We start from the raw sequence: 25,493 nt of genomic DNA, 5'->3' as shown, positions 1-25,493 counted from the left end.
CAGAGAACGCCCTCCCTCTGGGGGCCACCAATCAGCATTCTTTGATCGGAGGCACCCTGAGGAGGCCCTCTCTGTGGGAGCACACTGGACGGAGGGAAGTTGATGCCGGCCGCAGGTGTTGCCATAGGTAATCCGGACCCATGCCATGTAGGGCTTTGTAAGTCATTACCAACACCTTGAATTTCACCCGGAGGGCAACCGGCAGCCAATGCAGCTCGCGGAGCAAAGGTGTAACATGGGAGTATCGGGAAACTCCCAGTACAACTCCCAGTACACACACTTTTCCCTTTTCCCTTTTTAGTTTTTCTATATTTATGAAAATAAAAAAACCATATCAGTTAGAAAGCAGCTATCTCTGATTGGCACAAGAAGCTATCCTTATCTAAACCATTATTCTCACCAATGGGGCTTTATGTTGTATTAATATGATTAAATTATAAAGTCAATAATGTACTCTTAATTTATTTGACTTAATCAGATCAATAGAAAATTCATGTAATGGAAATCCAGGTTGTTAATTTAACTATTAAAATTCAAGTGAACTCATAAGTGGAATAGAATAAAAGGTAACCTTATCAGGAAATTGCAATGCAGCTATGAGTATGAAGATCTGAACTCTATAGGGAGTATTTCAGAGGAAATGAGGATTAAAGCAGAAGGCATTTTGTAAAGGGAGAAGTAGATATTTTCAAGTATTGTCTGTTTCTGAAATATTCATTATTAAAGATAACTCTTTAATATCTATTTTCATCAGGGAATCTTTTTCATCCCAATGTTTATATCTATATACGCATGGACATGTATGTGCACATGGTTTAACACATGTTTGCATAAGAATGTACGTATGTGTGTGTACATATACATGTATTCACATTCATATCTAAATATTCCTACCAGTCCAGCATAAAATATACCAGTGTAAAATATTATTAAATAAGCATACCTCAAGGATCACCTGCTGCCGGCATCAACTTCCCTCCACCCTGTGCGTTCCCACAGAGAGGGCCTCCTCAGGGTGCCACCGGTCAGAGAATGTCGTCTGGTGGCCCCCAGGGGGAGGTCCTTCTCTGTGGGCGCCCCGGATTTATGGAATCGGTTGCCGGTCGAGCTCCGGATGGTGCCCGACCTTCGCTCCTTCCGACGCGATCTGAAGACGCACTTATTCGAACAAGCCGGCCTGGCCTGATGGGGGGATGGGTTTGGGATTTTATTGTTTTTTAATATATGTATTTACTGTTTTAGTTTGGGCATTGTATTTAATTCTTTTTAACTTTTGTATTTTTGTATTTTTATATATTTGCCCTGTTCACCGCCCTGAGTCCTTCGGGAGAAGGGCGGTATATAAATAAAATTATTATTTATTATTATATAGCTAAAAGTTAAGAGCAAGGATACTTCCTTGTGTCTACCAGTTTCAGGCATTTTAAGAAAAAAATAGTTTAAAAACATTTTTTCCCAAGATGTTTTTTCAACCTCCCAGCCTGACCTACAGTTCTGGAATTTCTGTCAATCTTCCACTGTGACAAATGTATAAAATTCATCGGAAATAAATATTTCTGAGCATTTCTGATTAGCACTACTGAAAATCATATTTATATGAAAATAGGTACCAAGTGTAAGTCCAAGACTCCTTTTTATAGATGTAGCAAAAATCTTTCCTTCACCTACCAAACTGCCAAACACCCATCTAAAGAAAAAGAGGCAGCATAACACATTGGACCACAGATGAGCCCAAGTGGGCAGAATCAGTGAGTAAATCCAGAGACTGGACACTTGTTCTTGCCCTTGTGGCTATCGCTCATTTGAAGATGGTTTCATAGAGAAGTCTTATGTGTATCAGAATTAGATACTTTCACTTGTATCTAAACTGCTTTTATTTTATTAAAACAATTGATTTGCTAGATTCCAGGAGTGTGTTTTACCTGTCCTCCAGAACCTAATGCTTTCCATGTGTGGACTACAATTCCCATCATTCTCAGTCTGTACAGTTGACACAACCAGAGGGCACCAATTTGAGAAGGTGATACCTTTTAGTTTAAGGCTAGGTTGAGAGTATCAAGACCAAAGTGGTTTTATGATGAGTGGTTGCCTTGACTGACATTGTCTGATCTCTCTCATTATTCTTTACAGATTTTGGCTTCAGATTATTGCATCCTGGAAAGCTGGATCAGAAGCCATCATTGCCTTTGATAATGTGTCTCTCAGCCTGGATTGTTATCTGACAAGTGAGCAAGCCTGTGATAAGCCTTTAAATTGGTAGATTGCTCATATGTCTTGCCAAAGACTAAATGCTACACTTAGAATGTAGGTGTAACTTTTATTTCCTGCTTTGGTGCTTCCCCATATTTTGAAAAGGGAAGACAAGATGTCAGTCCTTCAAGATAGACCAGACCAGGAAATCAGAGTTATGAATGCCAATGCTACTTATATTCTAAGTTTCTGATAAGAGAATCTTACATATCTGAATGTTTATATTTCCTTTATCTGAACATTATCTTGGTTGGGGCTCTTTCTCTGTTCCTCAAAGTTATTCCTTCTGCCCATTACACAAGGTGACCCCAGAATTACTATGAGTTTATGTCACAAAGCTTTCTGCATTTAATGTGTTGAACATTGACAAGAAATCCAGTGATTTTCTAGGCAGAAAACATTGAAAGTCCCATTATGTAGTGATATAATGCTTGCTAGAGTTTGTTTGTTTGTTTGTTTGTTTGTTTGTTTGTTTGATTCAGTTTCTGTAGCTGCCCATTTCAGTCATAATTCTGAGCAGCTTATAGCTCAGAAAATATATTACAATTAAAAATACCAAAAACATTTTAACATAGTAAATTTCAGAAATCTGTGTAAGTCTCCATCCCAGTGGAACCCAAGTGCAGTGTAAGTTAGCTGTGTAAGATTACCATTCTTGTTTTCCCCATAACTTCACATGTACTAAATGCAAATGCACTGAACTACTGAATAACAGATAAGTGTGAAATGTTTGTTTGTTACATTCCCTTAACCATTTCCCCCAACCATTGGAACCTTCAGCCATGTGCTGTTCACATATTCCTTTAGCTACTAGTTCTTCTAATGTATGGTACAGGGACTCCTCCACTTATGACCAGAACTGGGACCAGAATTTCCATCATAAATTGGCACAGACCTAAAGTAAGTCATCACATGACTGGAGCTGATTTTAGGACCACTTTTACCATAGTCACTAAAGTAAGTTGCCACTGTTAGACAAATCACATGGACATTAAGCAAACCGTATGATTATTAAGCTAATCCCGCTTCCCCAATTGACACTGTGGTCTGAAACTGTCTGGGAAGATTGAAAATCACAATCAGATGACCATAGGATGCCTGCAATTGGTCATAAATGCAAGCTGGTTGACGTGAATCTAAATTGCAATTTCATAAAATCACAAGGGTCATAACTTTTAGGACAGGTCACAAATCACTTTTTTCAAGGCCATTGTCATTTTGAATTATTGTTAAATGAATGGTCATTAAGTCCAGGACTACCTACATTTATTACTTAGCTATTTTACAACCACACTCCATAGCATTCCAAAAGAAACCTCTCCTTTCTTTTTAATGAATTTCATTTGCTTGCACTTTTTGTGCACTAATGCAAATACTGTTCAATTTTAGCATCTGCAATTAGAAATATAAAGAAAGAATATAAAGAAAGAAAAACTACTATTATGAAAATTATATAAATTTGCTGTAACTGGGTGGTTATACAGCATTTACTGGAATTTTTCAACTATAATAAATATGTCCCTTTACCTTCTTTCTTTCTTTCTTTCTTTCTTTCTTTCTTTCTTTCTTTCTTTCTTTCTTTCTTTCTTTCTTTCTTTTTCTTTCTCTCTCTCTCTCTCTCTCTCTCTCTCTCTCTCTCTCTCTCTCTCTCTCTCTCTCTCTCTCTCTCTCTCTCTCTCTCTCTTTCTTTCTTTCCCCCTCTATTTATTTCAAATCATGCTATAGCAATAATAGATGCCAGACTATCTTTCTCTTTAACACTATGTGTATTCTGGTTGCAATCATTTGGCCTGGTTTGATTCACCAGCTGTTGCTCTCCTAACTTTTTCAGGCCTACACACATAGCCCTACCCAGTCAAAAACCAGACTGCTTTTTGTGTTTCAGTCAATGAAGAGAAGACATCTCGACACAACAGACCAGATGCAGGCAATCTGCTCTATGAAAGAGGTAGGGGAGAAGGACATTTTGAAGAAAAACCCACACAATTTCCTGTTTCAGTTGGCTTTGCAGGTAGGATATTGGCTTCTTGACAATGATTTCAGAAAGATTGAACCATTCACAAGAGTGCAGATTTCCAGTGCAGTGTTGGTTAGAAGGCAAACAACAAAAAGAGAAATACTGATACCAGATAACCAACATCAGTATCAGTCAATAACAATTGAAGTTAAATACCAGCCCATCTACACACCTTAAAGATCAAAGGTATCAATCAACATAAATAATTAAAATATCCAACTGTTCAAAAGCATCATTAAAGAAAAATATTCTGAACTAAAAATGGAATTCAGGAAGAACTGAGGTGTTACCTTATAGCTTAGAATATGTAGGAGACATTGAGATAATCATGAATGGAATTCTTCAGTTCATTCTCCAGGTTCTATCTAGGAAGTCATGTTGTTGTTATACAGACAAAAATGTGAAATCACAGCTGCCAGTTCTTTAGCTAATATTGACCTTCATATGCGTTGCCTTCTTTCCAAGTGTTGTTATTGCTATAATATAGACAAAAATGTGAAATCACAGCTGTCAGTTCTTTAGCTGTTGTTGGCTTTCATACACATCAATTATAATATAGACAAAAAATGTGAAATCACAGCTGTCAGTTCTTTAGCTGTTGTTGGCTTTCATACACATCACGATCTTCCCAACAACCTACTGTATATATGCTGATAACCACTGGAACTACCATGGTTGGTTTATGCCATAATCTTTCAGTTTTAATTTTCAGATCACAATACTTTGTGATCTTCTCCAATTCTTTGACTTCTATTCTACTGTCTCCTAGTATTGCCACATCAATTATTCACACTTTCTTTTTTTTAACCACAGTTAAATCATCAAGACTATCAGTTTGTATTTGGAAATACCGCAATATTTTAACCTGTTTATTTTTAAGTACTTTTTCAATTCTTATGTTCCCAACAATTTTTCATTTTTACTGATGTTCCAGTGAATCATTTTGGTGACTCTGTTATATCATTTATAATCAGTTTGTGTGATTGTCTTGCACGAGCTGAGTATGTGAGCTATTGTTTCTTCTGTTTCTTTGCACAATCTGCATTTTGAATCATTAGACAATTTTTCAGTTCTGACCTTGATTGCATTAGTTCAAATAGCTTGCTCTTGAGCAGCTAAAATCAAGCCTACAAAATCATTTTTAAATATTCCAGTTATAAGCTATTGCCAGGATTTAGCTTTATCCACTTTTCATTTGATCTTTCTAGAAATTGAACATGTAATGTTTTTATTACCAGCATTCTGTGTGTGTTTTTATTACATTATTTCAATATTCATGTTTGTTTGTTTCACATTTCGTAAGTTCCAGTTTTGCACCAATACGTGTTCTTGGTTCTTTTACATAATCAGCCAATGCATGCTTTTCCTCTTTGACAGTTGGTTGGACTTGAGGTGAAGCTCAACCTCTGTTGCTGCAGCACAGGTATCACTACAGAGATGTAATGCAAAATGAATAGTTATTAGCTTTTTATATATTTTTTGGTTCAAACAGTCCAGTTCAAGTTGTGTCCATTTAATGATACCAGCTATGTATGGCCCAGGTATTGATGGCTTTGATGGTGTTTCCCCCGTTCAATTTTTTCTTTAGTACTTTTCTCACTCTTTTAATGTATTCTTTACTAATCACATTTTCAACTTGTCCATGCTTGTTGTTATCCAACTGTAAAATGCCCAAACATAAAACTTATATTTGATTTATAAATTTTATATTTTATAATTACAGGTCATCCTCGCTTAATGACCATTTATTCAGTGACCATTCAAAATTATGATGGCGCTGAACAAAGACATTTATGATTGGTGCCAAGCTTACAGCCACTGCAGGGCCCCCTGATCACGTGATTGCAATCTGGGTACCTGGCAACCTGTTTGCACTTACCCTTTATATTTCAGAATGACATAACACTTGTAAACCCAAGGCTGCTTTATGAGAACTATAGCATACTCTAAGCAGTTGCATTGTGGCTTGGAAATGCCAAGGTCCCTAAACTAGACCTCTTCCCACTTCTTACTCTACCCAACCCTGTGCTCTTCTGGACACAACAGCAGTCATCTGCTTGTGTCCCTCAGCCAATCCCTAAACTTCCCCTCTTCCATTCCTGGCCAAGCCAGCAATATCTATCTCCTGCCTACTTCCTGAATATACTGTATGAGGTGAAGCAGGCAACAGAGGAGGTGCAGGAAGGGGGAAATGATAACAAAGGTGCAGGGGCTGAATGGCAGCCACTGGCTGTCACCAAGTGATGCATAGGAAGTGTTCTCTTGTCTGCTTGGTCACCTAATGCCCTCCCCCCGACCACCCCGAAGCTCAAGACTCTCCCATATAAGCAGTTGGGAGAATCTTTTTCCCCAGGATCTGGTACGAAGGAGGATGGGACGACATATTTAAGTTACATTCCTGGTGGCTATTAAGTGGTCACAAAGAGCTATAGAAAACTCTTTATTTGTCTGCCTTTTTACAGCCCAGATCTGATAGCTCCTGTGAAAAAAAGGGTATGAGTAAAATGAGAAAACCAAGGAGTCATAAGAAAAAATGTGAAAGAGGTAGAGATTGCAAACCAAGATTGTGTTGTTGATCAAAAAGAGATGTTGCTTACTTACGTATATACATACCTACATGCATATTTATCATGCTGTTTCTTTGTGGGGTAAGCAACCTATTCAGAATTCAGAAAGGTAGCAAAAAAGATAGCAACAACAACAACAAAAATGTAGCCAAAAAGATTAAAAGCATGAGATATTCTCTTCAGGGAGGTTGATCTAATTTCTACAGGACTAGTTTACTTTCTCTGCCTGTACCCATTCTACATTTATTGTAAATTTCACCCTTCTTTCCTTTTCTTCCTCTATGAATATTTTTATCCTAATCCTCTCTTGACAGTACCAAAAATGGTCTGTCCCACATTTATGCCATTCTTGTCTCTTTCCCTAATTCTCAACTTATTCTTTTAAATAATGAAAATGATTATGTTTTAGATTTATATGCATCCCTGCTCCAGTTCTACAAAAGAATACAAATGTTTAAGATTTGTATATGAATGTATATGAATACAAATGTTTAAGATTTGTATATGAATCATATGAGAATTGTAGGACAACCATGGCCTGGATAATTGAGAATCACCATAGATACAAATCATATGAAAACTTTTTTGAAGCAGATGCTCACCAGTTTACATTTCCATTCCTTCTGGCCAAAATATATCCATTATATGCTTCAAGGATACTAACCTAAGCCCAGTTTTATCCCAAATATATTCATGCTCTTCTTTGCAAAGTAAGATCATTAATCTAGAGAGTACCTTGCAAGCCAACATGAATGGGTTGCCAGCACCTCATGAATGCAGAGCTACATCAGCATGCTGAGAACGCATTTAGCACACATGATTGGGTATTTTCTCTTATTTGTGATAGCTGTTCCTTGATGGTTGCATGTCCCTCATCATAAAAGTGACAGTCTTGCATTCCTGCTGGAAACTAAAATTGATTTGGCTACAGCTCTGCAGGAGCTATCTGCTTTCAGTTTGAAAATAAAGCTAAGAGGAACAGCAGGGATGGAGAGGAAGATAAGTTCTCCAGCACAGCAAAATCATCTATTTACTTTCCTAGAACAGCCTAATTACTTGTCCACAGGATAAAATTAGATGTCAGCAACAAGAAGGAGTAAGCAGCAAAATAACATCAAGAGTTACAGATAAGGTACTTATTTATTTATAAGTTATATACTAGTTACTCTTCAGCAAAAGCTCCTAGAACAGTTTGCAAGAATTTTAAAAAAGTCAACAAATATCAAACAATAAAACATGCCCTAAATTCCAGCATAAAAATAAACTAAGTGCAAATAAACAACTCTAAAAGCAGATATTATATTGTGATTTACATTGACAACTGTGCAAGTTCACACAGAAGAAACGCCTGGACAGAGTCACCGTTTCCTGCCCAGAGGTTCTCTAAAGTTTCAAGGTTTCTACTGAATCCTTCTTTAGTCTGAAGTCAAGTGATTGTCTCAGGCTGATAACAGAGAAATCTTCTATAGTTTTTATATCAGTTTTCACTCAGTTTGAGAAATGAACATTTCAAAAGAACTTCCCCAGTGCGAGGGAATTCATTGCTAAAGTGGACTATGCTATTCTTGTGTTTGCTTTGTTATGAGATGGCCAAGACGTATGAGTGAATCTCTCATCTGTTATTACACAATAATTTATTCAGTCATCCACAGCTTCAAGAGAAGTCATTGTGAGAGAAGTTCTGGACTTTTTCATTGGTGGTGCTGCTATCATCATTAAACAGAAATTGTTGGAGATTTGTTTTGTGAAATGTTTAGAAAAGCCATTTATGACCAGGTCTAATTTTTAGAACTTCCAGTCACACTGACCATTTGGATCTATGCTCTAAGAGAGATGTCTGCAAAATTTTATAATAAAAAGAATAAAATGTCAAGATGGTGGCCACAACAGTATGTTTGAAGTTCCTCCTGATATACATAAGACAATGATTGTGCCATCATGACACTGCTAATGCTCAGATGTAGAAAAGCAACCATCAAAATAAGATGCTTTTGTCTTGCTATCACAATTACAGAATCCAACAAATCACTCTTGAAATATGCCAGCCATTAAAAATAAAGAAGAAAAAACAAGTAAATCACCATAGCATAATATTTTAATATTTATGCTACATTTATTTTCCTTCTCCATTTTGGGTTATGTTTGAGGAGCCTTGTGAGAAAGCCTGTGTCTGCCATTTTTTTTTTATTTTAATCCCATTTATATCCCGCTCTTCTCCGAAGACTCAGGGCGGCTTACAATCTAAGCACAAATCAAATGCGCTTAGCAATAGCCTTCATTCTATGTATATGCCTGCTTATTAGGGCTTTCGCCCCCCCAAGCGGCATTATTACAAAGTCAGCTTATTGCCCCCAACAATCTGGGTCCTCATTTTACCTACCTCGGAAGGATGGAAGGCTGAGTCAACCTTGAGCCTGGTGGGATGCGAACCTGCACTAATTGCAGGCAGCTGGTGTTACTTAAGGAGGCATTAGCCCACTGTTCCACCAAGGCTCTTTTAGTTCTTAAGTTCTTAATAGAAAGAAAGGTTTATAGAAACTGACTAACAGTTACCTTTTCCATAAATTAAAAATAGATGTAAAATTGATTCTGAAAAGAAAGATATTCTTGGTTGTCTTAGGGAGCTTGGATGTCTTTTCCTCTCAGCCTTTTTGAAGTCTGACATAATAAATGATAATAAATGAAAGCACTTTAGGAAGAAAAAAAATCAAGCCTACTTTATTCCTCCTGGGAAGAATGATACTTCAAGCACAGACTATCCTGCTGTGCTATGGCAGCAGTATAATGTGGCAGAATACAATATCCATTCTGCATAAGATATATTGCAAATGCAAGCAACTGCTTAAGAAGCCATATTGACCTTTTTTTGCCAGATCTGATGCCACTGATCCATGAAGCAGCATTTCAGATAGTCTTTTTTATTTTGAAAGTTCTGGACATACACTCTTACTCATGAAGTCAGCAGATCTATCTCTGGAGCTTTTACAAATGGCATTTACAAATTTCATCAGATATAATAAATCTATTTTGAAAAAAGAGAGAGAATAGCAGTTTTTCTTTTTAAACATAATCACGATTCACAGCTTTAATCCATGTTACAGCAAACAATGGTGCAACTGTTGCTGTAATTCAATAGGCTACCCAGAAAACAGAACCACAAAACCCCCGTTACATGAGCATGCACTTTATCTATTTACTTATTACTGACATTTTAGTGTCATTCCAATCCAAATGCCTCTGACTGATACACAGTAGGAGCAGAGATTAATAACAATACAACAAATCAGAAAATAATGTAACATAAACCAAACTATAATGGTGTTACCAAACAGGAGCAGATCCAAACTTATCTTTTCCCCAAATAGTTTCAACTTTTCACAGAAGTTACACAAGGAAGCTGAACAGGGTCCTGTATATCTGTGGGAAAATTATTCCAGAAGAATAGACTGTTTCTAGAAATAATAACTTACTTTCCAGTTATTCCTACCTTTAGTTTCCTATCCTAACCAGTACCTGGCTAAGATTAACTGAACTCTTAATCCACAGCTCCTACTCTTAAACAAAGGTCTTTGCTGAAAATCTTCATTAAGAGCTTTGTGGACATCTAGAAATAGCAGTAGCACTTAGACTTATATGCCGCTTCACAGTGCTTTACAGCCCTCTCTAACCAGTTTATAGAGTCAGTATATTGCCCCTAACAATCTGGGTCCTCATTTTACTGACTTCAGAAGGATGGAAGGCTGAGTCATTCTTGAGGCAGTGAGAATCAAACTGCCAAACTGCTGGCAGCCGGCAATCAGCAGAAGTAGCCTGCAGTATTGCATTCTAACCATTGCACCATCATGGCTCTTATCTTATCTAAATATAAGCACTTCATAAAACCTCTGGAGTGAGGTGCATTACAAATCAAATAAGTAAGTCAAGGAGAGAAGCAACCTAAAGCTAAGGAGGAACTTCCTGAGAGTTAGAACAATTAACCAGTGGAACAATCTGCCTCCAGAAGTGGTGAATCTCCAACACTGGAAGTTTTTAAGAAGAAACTGGACAGCCTTGTCTGAAATGGTATAGGGTTTCCTGCCTAAGCAGGGGTTTGGACTAGCAGGGGGTTGGACTTCCAACTTGGTGTTGTTGTTGTTGTTGTTATACATCAATTGAGTCACTTCTATGTATATGTCTGCATGTCAAATAACACCAACATATTCTGGCCCCTCTCTCCCTCTCCAGGATAGCAGGTAGAAAGTAGGGGTTGGATGGGGGAATGTTGTTGTTGTTAGTTGTGAAGTTGTGTCCCACCAATTGCAACCCCATGGACAATGTTCCTCCAGGCCTTCCTGTTCTCTTCCATCTTCTGGAGTCCATTTAGGCTCACGCCTACTGCTTCAGTGACTCCATCCAGCCACCTCATTCTCTGTCATCCCATTCTTCTCTTGCCCTCAACCTTTCCCAGCATTAGGCTCTTCTCCAGTGAGTCCTTCCTTCTCATTAGGTGGCCAAAGTATTTGAGTTTCAACTTCAGGATCTGGCCTTCTAAAGTGCAGCATCATAGTTCAAAGGCCTCAATTCTTTGGTGCTCAGCCTTTCTTATGGTCCAACTTTCACAGCCATACATTGCAACTGGGAAGACCATAGCCTTGACTATACGCACTTTTGTTGGCAGGGTGATGTCTCTGCTTTTTAGTGTGCTGTGTAGATTTGCCATGGCTTTCCTCCCCAGGACCAAGCGTCTTTTAATTTCTTGGCTGCAGTCCCCATCTGTGGAGATCTTGGAGTCCAGGAAAATAATATCTGTCACTACCTCCATTTCTTCCCCATCTATTTATCAGGAATTGAGAGGGCTGGATGCCATGATCTTGGTTTTCTTAATGGGGGAATATCAGACTTTTAATAACCTTCTTGAGCCCATGGTAATGGGGGATCATCCACAGTCCCATCCAGTGAGATGGGGAGGAGTTTGGTCTGGCCAATAGCTACTGGCTGAGCTAGCCATTAAAATATCCTAACAAAAGTAAATATGTGTGGGCCTTCAAGTCAATGCTGACTCCTAGCAACCACCTGGACAAATCCCTGCATTTTTCTTGGCAAGTTTCAAAAATAGCTTGATATTACTTGTTTCCTAGAGCTGGAAGAGAATGACTGCCCCAAGGCTCCCTGCTGACTTTGTGCCTAAATTGGGACTAGACCCATAGCTTCCTAATTTCTAGCCTAATATCTTAACCATTACACCAAACTAGATATATCACTATACCAAACAGCCCTTCAAGAGGACATAATAAAAGGAAAACACCATGAAAATAGGACAGTGGTAAGGAATGAGGGGTTGTGTTTACAATTAAATATACACCAACTAATCTGTATAGTGAAAAGGAACATCAGTGCTCATAAAATTTATATAGATTAGTTGTGATACATATGTCCTGTCTATCAGCCTTCTGTTGTCCAGAAAATTTTGAAGAGTGCCCTTTCTCCTTCACTAATGTTTGCATCACAATGACCCAGGATGTAGGTTACATGGAAGTCATGCTTTTCACAGGTCATATTAAACATGTCTTTTGACTATTCTATTTTGCCATTTAATTTAATTTAATTTAATTTATTAATATTTCTATACCGCCCTTCTCCCGAAGGACTCAGGGCGGTGTAGAGGGCAAGAATAAAACATAAAGTTACAAAAATTAAAAAGTCATTAAATACATGCCCATAAAAACAATAAATACATTAATAAAACCCCCAGTAAAATGATGATAAAAACCCCAGCAATCCCACCCTCAGGCCAGGCCGGCTTGTTCGAACAGGTATGTTTTCAGATCGCGGCGAAAGGAGCAAAGATCGGGCGCCGTCCGGAGCTCAACCGGTAACTGGTTCCATAACTCCGGGGCGCCCATAGAGAAAGATCTCCCCCTGGGGGCCACCAATCTACATTCTCTGACCGGTGGCACCCTGAGGAGTCCCTCTCTGTGGGAACGCACAGGGCAGAGGGAAGTTGACGCCGGCAGCAGGTGTTCCCTAAGGTACTCCGGCCCCCTGCCATGTAGGGCTTTAAATACCATGACTAGTACCTTGAATCTCACCCGGAAGACAACTGGCAGCCAATGCAGCTCACGGAGCAGAGGTGTGACATGGGAGTATCGGGAAACTCCCAACACAACTCTCGCGGCTGCATTCTGTGCCAGTTGGAGCTTCCGGGTGGTCCTCAAGGGCAGCCCCATGTAGAGAGCGTTGCAGTAGTCTAGTCGTGAGGTCACGAGCGCGTGAGTGACCGTGCATAGATCATCCCGGCTTAGATAGGGCCGCAACTGGCGCACCAGGTGAACCTGGGCGAAAGCCCCCCTAGTCACAGCTCCTATATGGTCTTCCAGGGTGAGCCGTGAATCTAGGAGGACTCCCAAGTTGCGAGCCCTATCTACGGGGGGTAATAGTTCGCCCCCCATAGCAAGAGGTGGAATGTCCGAATAAACCCGGGATGAAGGTATGCAAAGCCACTCGGTCTTGTCGGGGTTGAGTTGAAGTCTGTTCCTCCCCATCCAGACCCGAACCGCCTCCAGGCAGCGGGACATCACGGTGAGGGCATCACTGGGGTGGTTTGGGGTCGAAAAGAAAAGCTGGGTATCATCAGCATACTGATGATACCCAACCCATTTAGATAAACTAGTTAACTAATGTCCTTTTTAGAAATACTTGCTCATGGGTCTTTGTGGAAAATACTAAAATAATTTGGGATGAAATTGAACTGAAAGAACGCTGGAAGAAATACTCTAGATATTTGCACATGGTAATCAAAGAGCAGAATTAAAAAGATTGCTATGTGCAATCTTGGAGCACAAGAAAAATGATAAAAGGAGTCACAGCTACTGTAGGAATATTGAAAACAGTAAGGCTGCCGATATAAATGGTATAACTGGAAAAAAGTGAAAATATGGATTGATTTACATATGGAGCGGCTTTGTGACTTGTTTATCATCTGTGTGAATACTGCATCTATGTCTGACAATAGGAAGAAAGCTCTTACTGTTCCCCTATTCAAAGGTCAAGATAATAAGATTGAATGGAAACACTATAGATATGGTAGATACACATAGAAAGGTGTTCATTTAAGCTCTCAAAAGGTCACAGAGAGACAGTGTGATACCAGATTTGTCTGCTATCAGAATAGCAGTCACGTAAAAGCTATTCCTCCTGGCCATTATTTTTCCTATGGGTGGAAGAAAGAAGCACAATAATTTAAGCCCTGAATCACTATAAATAGGGCTTGCATTTATTAGTTACAGAGTAGTCGCTGGAATATTTTCATAATGGCTTCATTCACTTTTCTACAGTAAATGAAGCTCTTGATATCTTTGAATACCTGTTTATGTGTTTTTGCACTCCAGCTTCTTTAGAGAAGTCTAACAAAACGTCTTTGTCAGAATTCTGAACAAAATATGTACATGTATAAAATCCATGAAATGCAGTGTGCTTTGATGCCTGATGGAGGGTTGTGCAGAAAATTTTTTTGTCCCTTCAGCAGCTGATTGATAAATGTATAACGTGAGAAGAAATATTTACTTTATCTTTGTTGATTCAGGGAAAGTGCATGCTTAAGTGAATCAACTTGAATAATGGAATGTTTTACTTGCTGAGTGCAATAAGAGCAATATGATGGAACTAAATCATGCATAAGAATAAACAACATTCTTAGCAAATGGTTCAACAGCAAAAGGAAATAATTTGAAGGATGTGTGACATACACATGGTTGTCTAATAATAAGGAATGCATGTATCATGTGTCGGTTGGGGAGTTGAAAGTACGCAGATGATATTTTTATATGCGGGTGATGCTGTGCTGTTGGCTGAGAACTTGAATGATTTGCAACAAATGTTAGACAGATTGTATTTTGTATTGAAGTGTATCTGAACATTAATATATCAACGACCAAGATAGTTGTGTTTGACAGGAAAACAGAGTCAACATATTTGCCAACAAAATTGGTAAAAAAAGAAATCTAGAGTAAGCAGATGAATCTGTGTGCCCCTGAAGAATGTTTACTAAAGATGGAATAACATATGGAGAAATTTTAATATAAGTAAATTCTGGGAGAAAGATAATTGAAAGAAATGAAAAAAGCTATAAGAATCTGCTTCTTCCCAATTTATTACATGCAACTGAGCATTGAGAATATCAGATAGACATAGGAATAAGTTGTCCACCCTCTTATTTATGTTGTTAATTGGATAACATACTAAGAGAAATGATAAAAACATTACAACTGAATCCACGAGGTCTAGAATTTGTAACCATATCTTTTCTGCATCATATTTTCTATTCAGAAATAATTTTTGTTGTGCTCTAATATGTGTTATTTAATCAACTGTGTCTCATGCTCTTCTTTAATATGACTTCTTATAAATAATTTCATATCGTCTTATCTCTTGATTGAGTTGCAAGATACTCTATATATGCATTTTTTTAACTGTTAGGACACATCCACACTACTTTTAGCTAAAAATACCCCTTTAAACCATTATTTAAGGACACACTCTCATGAGTGCAGATAACTTTGGATTTCTCTCATCTGAAAGTCCTTTCCATCTGCTTCTAACAGAAGCTTCGCTGTTTGCACAACGTGTAGCACTTTGGTCACAAACAAGTTAAAGTGGCAGAAGTAGCTGGAACCTTGTTTCAGCTGGTGTAAATATACCAGCTCCCCAAATGGCAAGCAGATCATCCATGCAATCTGCAGTCCATGTATCAGTCAATAATACAATTACTTCTAGCAAATTCTGTGTCTTTGAAGTCATATTTATTCTTCTCAGCCATATCCTCCATACAGGTATATAGCACTGAGATTGCTAGAAGTAATGTTATTCCAAATACTGTACATTCAAACTGTCATAAAGGTGTCTGGGAAGGAAGAATGAATGTGACTTCAAAGATACTGAAATTGCCAGAAATGATTTTATATTTAGCACTATATATAATTAGTGTTATATTTGTGCTGGATATCAAAATCTTGGCAACTTTTTTACAACCAAAAGTAAGGTTTTCATAAAGTCTTTTTAACCAGATGAAGGGGTAGGGCAATGGGTAAATAGATACATTTAGCAACTAAATTAACTCGAGATAAATTGGGCAGAATTTTCTTTGACTTCTTGCCTGCCACCCATAGATGCAGTGAATCATGACTGTTCTCCCAATAAAGCAAGGATGTAAAGATATTCTGACACTTAAAATCCCCCAAACCCTTAAGAATCAATTTCCTTTTTTTCTTGTTGTATACATATTGGTTTGAGGAGCCTTTTTTCTTCTTAAGCTGTCTTAGACTTAAAAATAAAATGTTTTAAAAAGTTGGCCTTTTGCTCCTCTTACACTAACAACTTTTTTCTCCCAGAGCCACTATTATGGCATTAGAAGCAGAAGCAGAAGAACTGAAAAATGATTCTCAGCATTTATATTGATGACGAAAAAAATTACAGCATATTCTGAAGGGCAGGAATGTTGCTCTTAATTAAAGCAACCTATAAAAATCATAACATTTAAAATAAAAAATGAATAGCCTACATTTAAATTTTAAAATAAAGGGGAAAAAAATATTCCTGTCTATTTTGGAACCATGGCTCTCTTATCCTCCATAGATCAAGATCTTGCATAAGGTTACTGACATTTTCTGGACTCCAGATTTTAATAATCATTTTATATGTCAACTGAAGCCTGGTAACATTGTACATAAGGAAAAATGCCACAAATCAAAGCGATAGGTTTCATTGTTAATCCTTTATATTTAGATTGTATCTACATTGTCTGTCTACTAATAAAACACTCTTGTCATGACCTTTATCTGACCAAGACAATGCATCATAGGACAACAATTTTTAAACCAAGGTACCTCAAATGAGCTAACTTAAGGAATAGTTTCAAAATTTGGGACCCAGGACTCCTGAAGGAGTGAAATTTGAGGAAGCTGTGGCTGCTTCATGCTATCAGTTGCTACTGTTACCATGCTGCTGGAATGCTGCTGTGGTCACATGATCTTTATTTTCACTGTTCCATGACAGTTTCTCAGGCAGTCTTGCAATCCCTCACTTCCTTCCCCACCCACCAGCAGCCACTTACTTGCCTTCTGGAAAGGGAAGTGGTGAGGGAAGAAAAGAAGGAAGTAATCCCTGCACACCCTCCTTGGCTTTTTCAGCAAAGGCGGTACATTAGAAATTCTGCCAGTTGAAAGAACTGAGGAATCTGGTAAGGAAAAATCTCTGCAAGGATGGCCCGTGGGGCCATGGGTAGCTTAGTATGATTACATAATTTTGCATAGATTATGCATTTCAGAGGACTGACTGGTTTTGCATAGAGATAACTCATAGATATAAAAATATTAAATGGGGAAATCTAGAAAAGTCTTACTGACAGCGGTGGGATTCAGTCGGTTCGCACCACTTTGGCAGAACCGGTAGCTAATTTTTTGTTGCCCAGGCCCAGAATGGACTTCTGGAGCGGCATCCACACTGGGAACCGGTTTTTCACATATTTGAATCCCACCACTGCTTACTGGTCTTCTCTTCCCACACAATTATATTGTGTTCACTTTGCAGAATGAACTACCAGGTTTTGCTTTGAGAAATCCTGTTAACAAGTCAGTGTCTGCATTTTTAGTCAGGAGAACAGAAGGGCAGGCAATAAATAAGCAAAAAATATTCAGACAGCATGTGTGAATATTTGTTTTAGTAGTTTGTTTTGTGTTAGTAGTTTTGTCCACCTCTTGTGTTTTCAATGTGCCCTGACTATAATCTACCCAGGATTCAGGTAATTTCAGATAATTTGTCAATAAATTTCCCATTGTCCTCTTGTAACAGTTTAGGTTTCACAAGCTGATATTGTAGGATTAAAAAAATTATATGTTCTGCAATATCCAAGATAGCTAAGAAAATATTATGCGTCTGTTTTTATTTTATTTCTTTCATAATTTATGTTCTCACATTATTAATCCATGAACATTCTTGGATATATGACAAATAAGAATAAGAATTTATAGCAATAGGTTCCTAGATCATCCAGGCATCATAATACAGGTAGTCCTTGACTTACGACTACAATTGAGCCCATTTCTGTTGCTAATTGAGGCAATTGTTAAGTGAGTCTTGCCCCAGTTTACGATCTTTCTTGCCACAGTTGTTAAGTGAATCGCTGCAGTTGTTAAGTTAGTCACACAGTTGTTAAATGAATCTGGCTTCCCCATTGACTTTGCTCGTCAGAAGGTCACAAAAGGTGATCACATGATCCCCCTGGAACACTGCAACCATCATAAATATAAGTCAGTTGCTAAGCGCCTGAATTTTGATCATGTAACCATGGAGATGCTGCAACCGTCAGAAATGCAAAAAATTGCCACGTCACTTTTTTCAGTGTTGTTGTAACATCAGACAGTAACTAAATGAATTATTGTAAGTCAATGACTACTTATAAGTAAGATTTTGTTATTTGTTAATAAGTGAATATTAACCATATTCATTTCCACTTTATGTTGTTTTTTTGTTTGTGTTTTTTTTTGGGGGGGGTGTTGTATGCTTTAGACTTAACACCTGATGACAATTACAGAATTTGTTTGCCATTTTCTCCTTCCTAGGGCTGAGAAGGAGTGGCTGGTCCCAAGTCCCTTAGCTGGATTCATGCCTATGACAGGACTGGAATTTATTATCTTCCAGTTTCTAGCTTGCTGCTTTTAACCATTCCACTATTATACTGAATTCTGCTTAAGTGCTAGATTTTACTGTTAAACATGTAGTAATTAGAACAGGCTGTTTTTCTAGCATTTACTTCCAATCTACTCCAAGGTCCCTTCCAATTCTTTTACTACTACTACTACTACTATTACTGTTATTACTGTTATTTACTTTTCTTTCTTTCTCCTTACTGGCACCTCCCTTTCAGCTTCTGCCACCAGAATGGGTCCCACAGAGTCATCAGAAGGTAGATCCTTTTTCAGATGGCAAATGGCATTTCCTGGGAAAGACTGTGAGTCACATGAGTTAATCAGATGAAGGAGCTGAAAGGAACAGCAGAGGAAATATTAATTACAATAAAATTACATTTGTTGGCTCTTTGCATGCAATTATGCTAACTGAACTGTTGGCATAATGCAATAAAGATGTCTGCAGAATTGGATTTCTATATAAAGTGGCAGTTAACTCAGTCAGTAACCAGTTCTAATCCAAAAGGCATTTGTGGTGGATGTGTTAGATGCATTAGTCTTAGATGTGACTTCATCTCTCCAAGTGTTTTTCCCCACGACCATATTACAATGCTACCCATCCATCTTGAGTTGGCAACAAACTGTATAGGCATAAAATTTGCTGTTCACATTGATGATTCTACTCCATCTTTATTGCCTTGATTCCCAGTCTCTGCCAAACTGCTGACTTCCCTCCAAAATATTGGAATGCAAAGCCTAACAGATTTTGCAACTCTTAAGGCTGCCCTTGGATGGTGACAGAATAAGAAGGAAATGCTACTCTGATTCACATTAGCTAACACTGACTCTAACAACTGCCTTGATTGTGGTCTGGAGACAAAATGAAGATAAAATTATGGAGACACTGATGAAAAGTAACTTTGCTGAATGATGATTATACAATAGCTAACTGGCCTAAGAATACTGGGTGGTTAAAGGAGAATAATATTAAGAAATGCAAGGAAAGTCAGATCTGACTGCAGAACCTCTTTGATGGACAGTCTGCCTTTCTGTAAATACTACATGAGATATAGTTTCTATGTAATTCCCATTTCATCCAGGATCAGGAATGCAGCTTTTGCTCTTAATGAAATGATAATCCCAAGAACTACAGTAACATTCCTATGAGTATGCATAACAACCATTAAATTATATTGTCAAAAGAAATGTAATGAGAAACATGTCAAGATGGATTCAGTCTGCTGACAGTTCATTAATTGTGGATAAGAATACTGACCTGGCCTGTATCATTAAAACCTGTTTGGGTGGCGGGGAAGAGGGGGGAGGGCTGGGGTTCCCCTCTCTGAAATCTGCCCTCCTGGGTTTCATGTGTGGCCCAATTGCAACTCCACAGAGGGATAGGGGTGTGGCTGTTGTCTAACTGTTACCTTTAAAGCTCTATAATGAACAGGGCCAAGTTATCTGAGGGATTGCCTCTCCCTAAGGACAGCCACCCATCCTATCAGATCAGATAGGGTGGGCATGCTCCTAGTCCTTCCCTTCAACATTGCCATTTCCTGGGATCTAGGAAGCTCCTGTCCTGTGAAGCATCCTTTTCTTTGAAACTTAGCAGGCCTCTACCCTCTAGCCTTCCATAAAGCACTTAAAAGTTTTGATTTTCCCCCCAAACACTGGAATAGGGTGAGGTGGATGAGAGGATTTAATGAGGATGTTAGAAGTTTAACGTCCGGTGCCAGGTTTTCAATGCTTGTGATTTTAACAGATTTATGTTATGCTCTTTTTGTCGATGTTGGCTAGAAGCTGTCCAGAGTTCAACATAAGACTGGCAGCTATATACATGTAAGAAAAGAAATGGGAGGGAGGGAGGCAGGGAGAAAGAGGCTGGATGAAAAACTAGAGCCAGATTACAGAGGAATTAGAGGAGAGAACAGCACAGTGGAGAAAGGAAGAGCAGAAACACCCTTGAAAGCAATTAGCACAGCTACTTTGGTTCAACAGCACAGATCAAAATGGCATTAGTGTAAGACAAGGGGTGCCTTCTCAGAAGATAAGCAAAATATACTTCACAAAGAAATAAAAAACACAACCAGCCAGTTCACTGCCTCTGTTTGACTGGCATGCTCCCGTGCCTTCACTCCTGTGCCTCTTTGCTTTTGCTTTTTCTATTTGTCGTCTCAAAGGTCTTTCTCGCTTCCAATTAACAGAGGTCAGCTCTTTATTTAATCATTGTTCATGGCCACCCAACTTGCAAATTAAAATTCTTCAGATTACATTTCTCCCTCTCCCCAACCAAACAAGGTCTGGGGTGTGGATGTCTCTAATATCCTGGGCAATGAAGGTTGACATGCATGACTCATTTAACTTCTCTGTAATTTCCTTCACTGCCTTTGGTCTTCTTTTGCTCAACTAACAAAACCATTTAATTTCCACAGAGCAGAAAGACCCATTATATTCTTCATTACTGTGCTTCTTCCCAGTCTTTCCATTTGACTATTTATTGCAATGTAACAATAGATTATATAGATATAGATATCTATGCAGGCACTTCAGCCTTCCTGCAGATCCACCGCAAGCTTGAAGGCCATTTTCCATATTTTCTTCCACCATTAACCCCTTTCCAACTTATTGCATAAAAAAGTTAATGTGCTAGGTCCCACTCCATTGCACACAGAGATGCCATTAAGCAGGAACAACATAAATGAAAAGTTTCCTTCTTTACTGTGTTAGACGGTTCTCTTGTAAATTATTGAGATATGTTTTCTGTAGCTATTTGTCTGAGACACAATGTTTATGCTTTTTTCCCCTAGGAATTAAATGGCATGTCTTTACTGTGGCATCTCTAGCAACAAAATTGGAATTAAGAAAATACACATAAAAACAATAATTTATTTTTATTTATTTTATTACATTTATATACCGCCCTTTCCCGAAGGACTCAGGGCGGTTTACAGGGTAATTAAAAACCAAAATACAAAAGTTAAAAACAAGTTTAAAAAAAATTAAATTTGTCCCTGTATAAATAAAACCCCAGTTAAAATAAAATTAATCCTCAGCCTTGGCCAGAGAGCTCGAAGAGCCAGGTCTTCAGGTCCCGGCAGAATGAACGGAGGTCGGGGGCAGTCCTCAGCTCCACTGGCAGCTGGTTCCAAAGGGCAGGCGCTCCCACTGAGAAGGCCCTATCCCTGGGTGTCGTCCGCCGGCAATCTCTTACCGGTGGCACCCTGAGAAGACCCTCCCTGTGGGAGCGCACTGGACGAAGGGAACTTGATGCCGGCAGCAGGTGTTCCCTCAGATATCCCGGACCCAAGCCATGTAGGGCTTTATAGGTCATCACCAGCACCTTGAATCTCACCCGGAGGGCAACCGGAAGCCAATGCAGCTCGTGGAGTAGAGGTGTTACATGGGAGTATCGGGAGACCCCCATCACAACTTGCGCGGCCGCATTCTGCACCAGCTGAAGCCTCCGAGTGGTCCTCAAGGGCAGCTCCATGTAGAGAGCGTTGCAGTAGTCCAAACGGGCGGTCACGAGCGCATGAGTGACTGTGCGTAGGGCATCTTGGTCCAGATAGGGTCGCAACTGGCGCACCAGGCGAACCTGGGCAAAAGCCCCCCTGGTCACGGCTCCTATATGGTCTTGAAAATTGAGTCGTGAATCCAGGAGGACGCCCAAGTTGCGAGCCCTATCAACGGGGGGTAACACCTCACCCCCCATCGTTAGAGATGGAATAATCTGGTTGACCCGAGATGCCGATATGCACAGCCACTCAGTCTTGGCGGGATTGAGACGAAGCCTGTTTCTCCCCATCCAGACCTGGACCGCCTCCAGGCACCGGGACATCACGGCAAGGGCATCGCTGGGTTGGTTCGGGGTGGAAAGGAAAAGTTGGGTATCATCAGCGTACTGATGATACCCCACCCCGAAACCACGAATGATCTCACCCAGCGGTTTCATATAGATGTTGAACAGGAGGGGAGAGAGAACCGACCCCTGAGGAACTCCACAAATGAGAGGCCTCGGGGCGGATCTCTGCCCTCCCATCAACACCGACTGTGAGCGGCCCAGGAGATAGGAGGAGAACCACCGTATAACGGTGCCTCCCACTCCCAAACCCCTGAGACGCCGCAGTAGGATACCATGGTCGATGGTATCAAAAGCCGCTGAGAGATCTAATAGGACCAGGACAGAGGAGCAACCCCTGTCCCTAGCCCTCCAGAGATCATTCACCAGCGCGACCAATGCCATCTCCGTGCTGTATCCGGGCCTGAAACCCGATTGGTACGGGTCCAGATAATCAGTTTCCTCCAGGAACAGAGGAAGCTGATGCGCCACCACACTCTCAACAACCTTAGCCAAAAAGCGAAGGTTGGAGACTGGATGATAGTTATTTAAAACAGCCGGGTCCAAGGCAGGCTTCTTGAGGAGGGGTCTCACCACCGCCTCCTTCAAGGCGGCAGGGAAGACACCCTCCTTCAAAGAAGCAGTTATTACTGCGTGGAACCAGCCTCGTGTCCCCTCCCGGGCCGCATAAGCTAGCCAGGAGGGGCACGGATCCAACAAACAGGTGGTGGTGCTCACCCTCCCCATGATCCTGTCCACATCATCAGGGGAAACAGGGTCGAACTCAGTCCAGATAACATGCTCAAGACCGTCCGATTCCTCCACATCAGACTCTGTCCAGTCAGAGTCCAGACCGGTCCGGATCTGAGCGATTTTGTCCGCCAGATGATGACTAAACTCCTCGGCTCGTCCCCGTAAGGGATCCTCCCTTGCCTCCTGATTAAGGAGGGAGCGAGTTACCCTAAACAGGGCGGCCGGGCGATTATCTGCGGACGCGATAAGGGCAGCAAAGTAGTTAGACTTCGCCGTCCTTATCGCCGCAAGATAAGACCTTATAAAGGTTCTTAACTGCAATCAGTCAGATTCGGATCAGCTGGACCTCCAACCGCTCTCTAGACCTCGTCTCCGACGCTTCATCTCCCGGAGCTCTGCAGAGAACCATGGAGCCCAACGGGATCTGCGCCGGGTCAGAGGTCGCAAGGGTACAACGCAGTCAAGTGCCCCGGCGGCCGCCCTTTCCCAGGCATCCACCAGAACATCGACTGGGCTGTGGGTAAGGGTGATGGGTATAGGCCCAAGCGCCCTCTGGAACCGTTCTGGGTCCATTAGGCACCTGGGGCGGAACCACCTGGTCGGTTCTGCAGCCCAGCGGCAGGGGGTGGCATAACGGAAGACCAACTGCAGGAGGTAATGATCTGACCATGACAGGGGGGCGATGGTTGGTGAACCCCCTCCCAGATCATCCAACCACTGTCCAGATAGGAACACCAGGTCGAGAGTATGATCCCCCACATGAGTCGGGCCCTCAATAACTTGGGTCAGGCCCATGGCCGTCATGGAGGCCATGAACTCCCGAGCTAACTCAGATGACCCTCCCAGTGAAGGCAGGTTGAAGTCACCCAGAACTATAAGCCTGGGGAGCTCCACCGCCAGTCCTGAGAGAGTGTCGAGCAGCTCGGGCAGGGCTGTTGCCACACAGCTGGGCGCCAGGTATGTGAGCAACAAGCCCAACTGAGCCCGAGGACCACATCTCAAGAAGAGGGATTCACTCCCGGCCATCTGGACAATGGTGGCCTCCCGCGGACATAGAGTCTCCCGGACAACCACCGCCACCCCACCACCCCTGCCCTGAGCCCGTGGCTGGTGTAGCACCCGGAAACCTGGAGGGCATAACTCGGTCAGAGGCACCCCTCCCTCCGAGCCCAACCAAGTCTCCATAATGCACACCAGATCCGCACCTTCCTCCTCAATCAAATTATGAATGAGGGGAGCCTTGTTAACGACGGATCTGGCGTTAAAATAAACCAGCCTGAGCTCAGGGACCTGATCACCCTCATCCCCTGGTAAGAGGGTGCTAACCGGAGGGTCGGAGCGCGCCACCACTCGGAGACAGCGGGGGCGCGATCCCAGATGTTGATATGGCCCTCCGTGCAACCACCTGCTGCCATTCCCTATCGTCGTGGGGATTTGAAGCCCCACCCCAACATTCACAGAACCAGCAGCCACCTCCCCCAACCCCGTCCCGTCAGGACCCCTAACAGGCCCAGACTGAGTGCTGGTTAAAGATTCCCTCCCCACCCTCCTACCCCTCCCCCTCCCTAACCTTTTAAAATAACCGGCTAAAAAATTTATCAGGGGCCTCTTAGTGCGTCTCAACTCGAGGCCCCTATCTAAGCCCAGCCACCTCTCGGAGTCCCAACAATTGGGCTCGTCATTAAGGGGAGTGTGGAAACAGGTGGTAGGTCACGCCCAGGAGGGAGAAACCCCCCTGAGGGCGTACAGATCAGCTTCGGAATAATGGAAGCAAACCATGCAGCACTAGAATGTTCACATAGGGCAGATGTTACAGATATATCCAAAGGGTAGTTTGATGGTATTGTTATAGATGAAAAAGTGAATCCAGTAGGCATGTCTCTCAATCCGCTGGACCATCTCAGCTCTCACCTGAGATGGCAATCAAAAGGAAGCCCCAGCCGTCCTCTCACTCCGGCTGAGGAGTCCAATCTGGAGTGGAGAGAAGAGGGAGTCCTGGGCCAAACCCACCCCAACTGGTCTCTCACACCAGTGAGGTGGTCAATGACCAGTCCAAGACCGTCCTCCCACCACGGTCAAGTCCCAAGCCAAACTGGTCTGTCAATGGGGAGGTCTTGATTCCAGCCGGGCATGGAGATAGCCATAGTACCTGCCTGCCAGCACAGAAAGCAAGCCAGGCCCCTGCCGATCTTCGAGTCGCCGGCCACTGCCGCCAGTCTGGGGGGGAGGGCAAAACATTCTCTCCCCCAAGCACCCGCTCGCCAATCCAACGATATTCCAGCGGTGGAGAAAGGCATTCCCGGCAGCTATCTAGAATCCGGGCATTCACCAGCACGTCCGCCGAGGCCGATGTCCGGGCCCACAATCCACTGCCGCCATCCGGGAGGAGAGGGAGGCTCCGTGCCGCC

At 41.3% G+C, this 25,493-nt stretch overlaps 1 protein-coding gene across 1 annotated transcript in view; it reads left to right on the top strand.

Annotated features, from left to right (window-relative positions):
* The window catches only part of ALK (ALK receptor tyrosine kinase), a gene marked incomplete at both ends in the record, with an annotated part of 680,504 nt that overhangs the window by 577,444 nt on the left and 77,567 nt on the right, over positions 1 to 25,493 (top strand). Inside the window, 2 exons of the mRNA XM_081312714.1 lie at positions 2,131 to 2,225; positions 4,136 to 4,261. Coding sequence (XP_081168840.1) covers positions 2,131 to 2,225; positions 4,136 to 4,261 — 221 coding nt within the window. The remainder of the gene's footprint in view (positions 1 to 2,130; positions 2,226 to 4,135; positions 4,262 to 25,493) is intronic.

Source organism: Vipera berus (genome assembly GCF_964194415.1).
Source record: "Vipera berus genome assembly, chromosome: 1".
Classification (NCBI taxonomy): Eukaryota; Metazoa; Chordata; class Lepidosauria; order Squamata; family Viperidae; genus Vipera; species Vipera berus.
The sequence above is the reverse complement of the archived record's forward strand: the minus strand, read 5'-3'. Positions and strand labels throughout refer to the sequence as shown.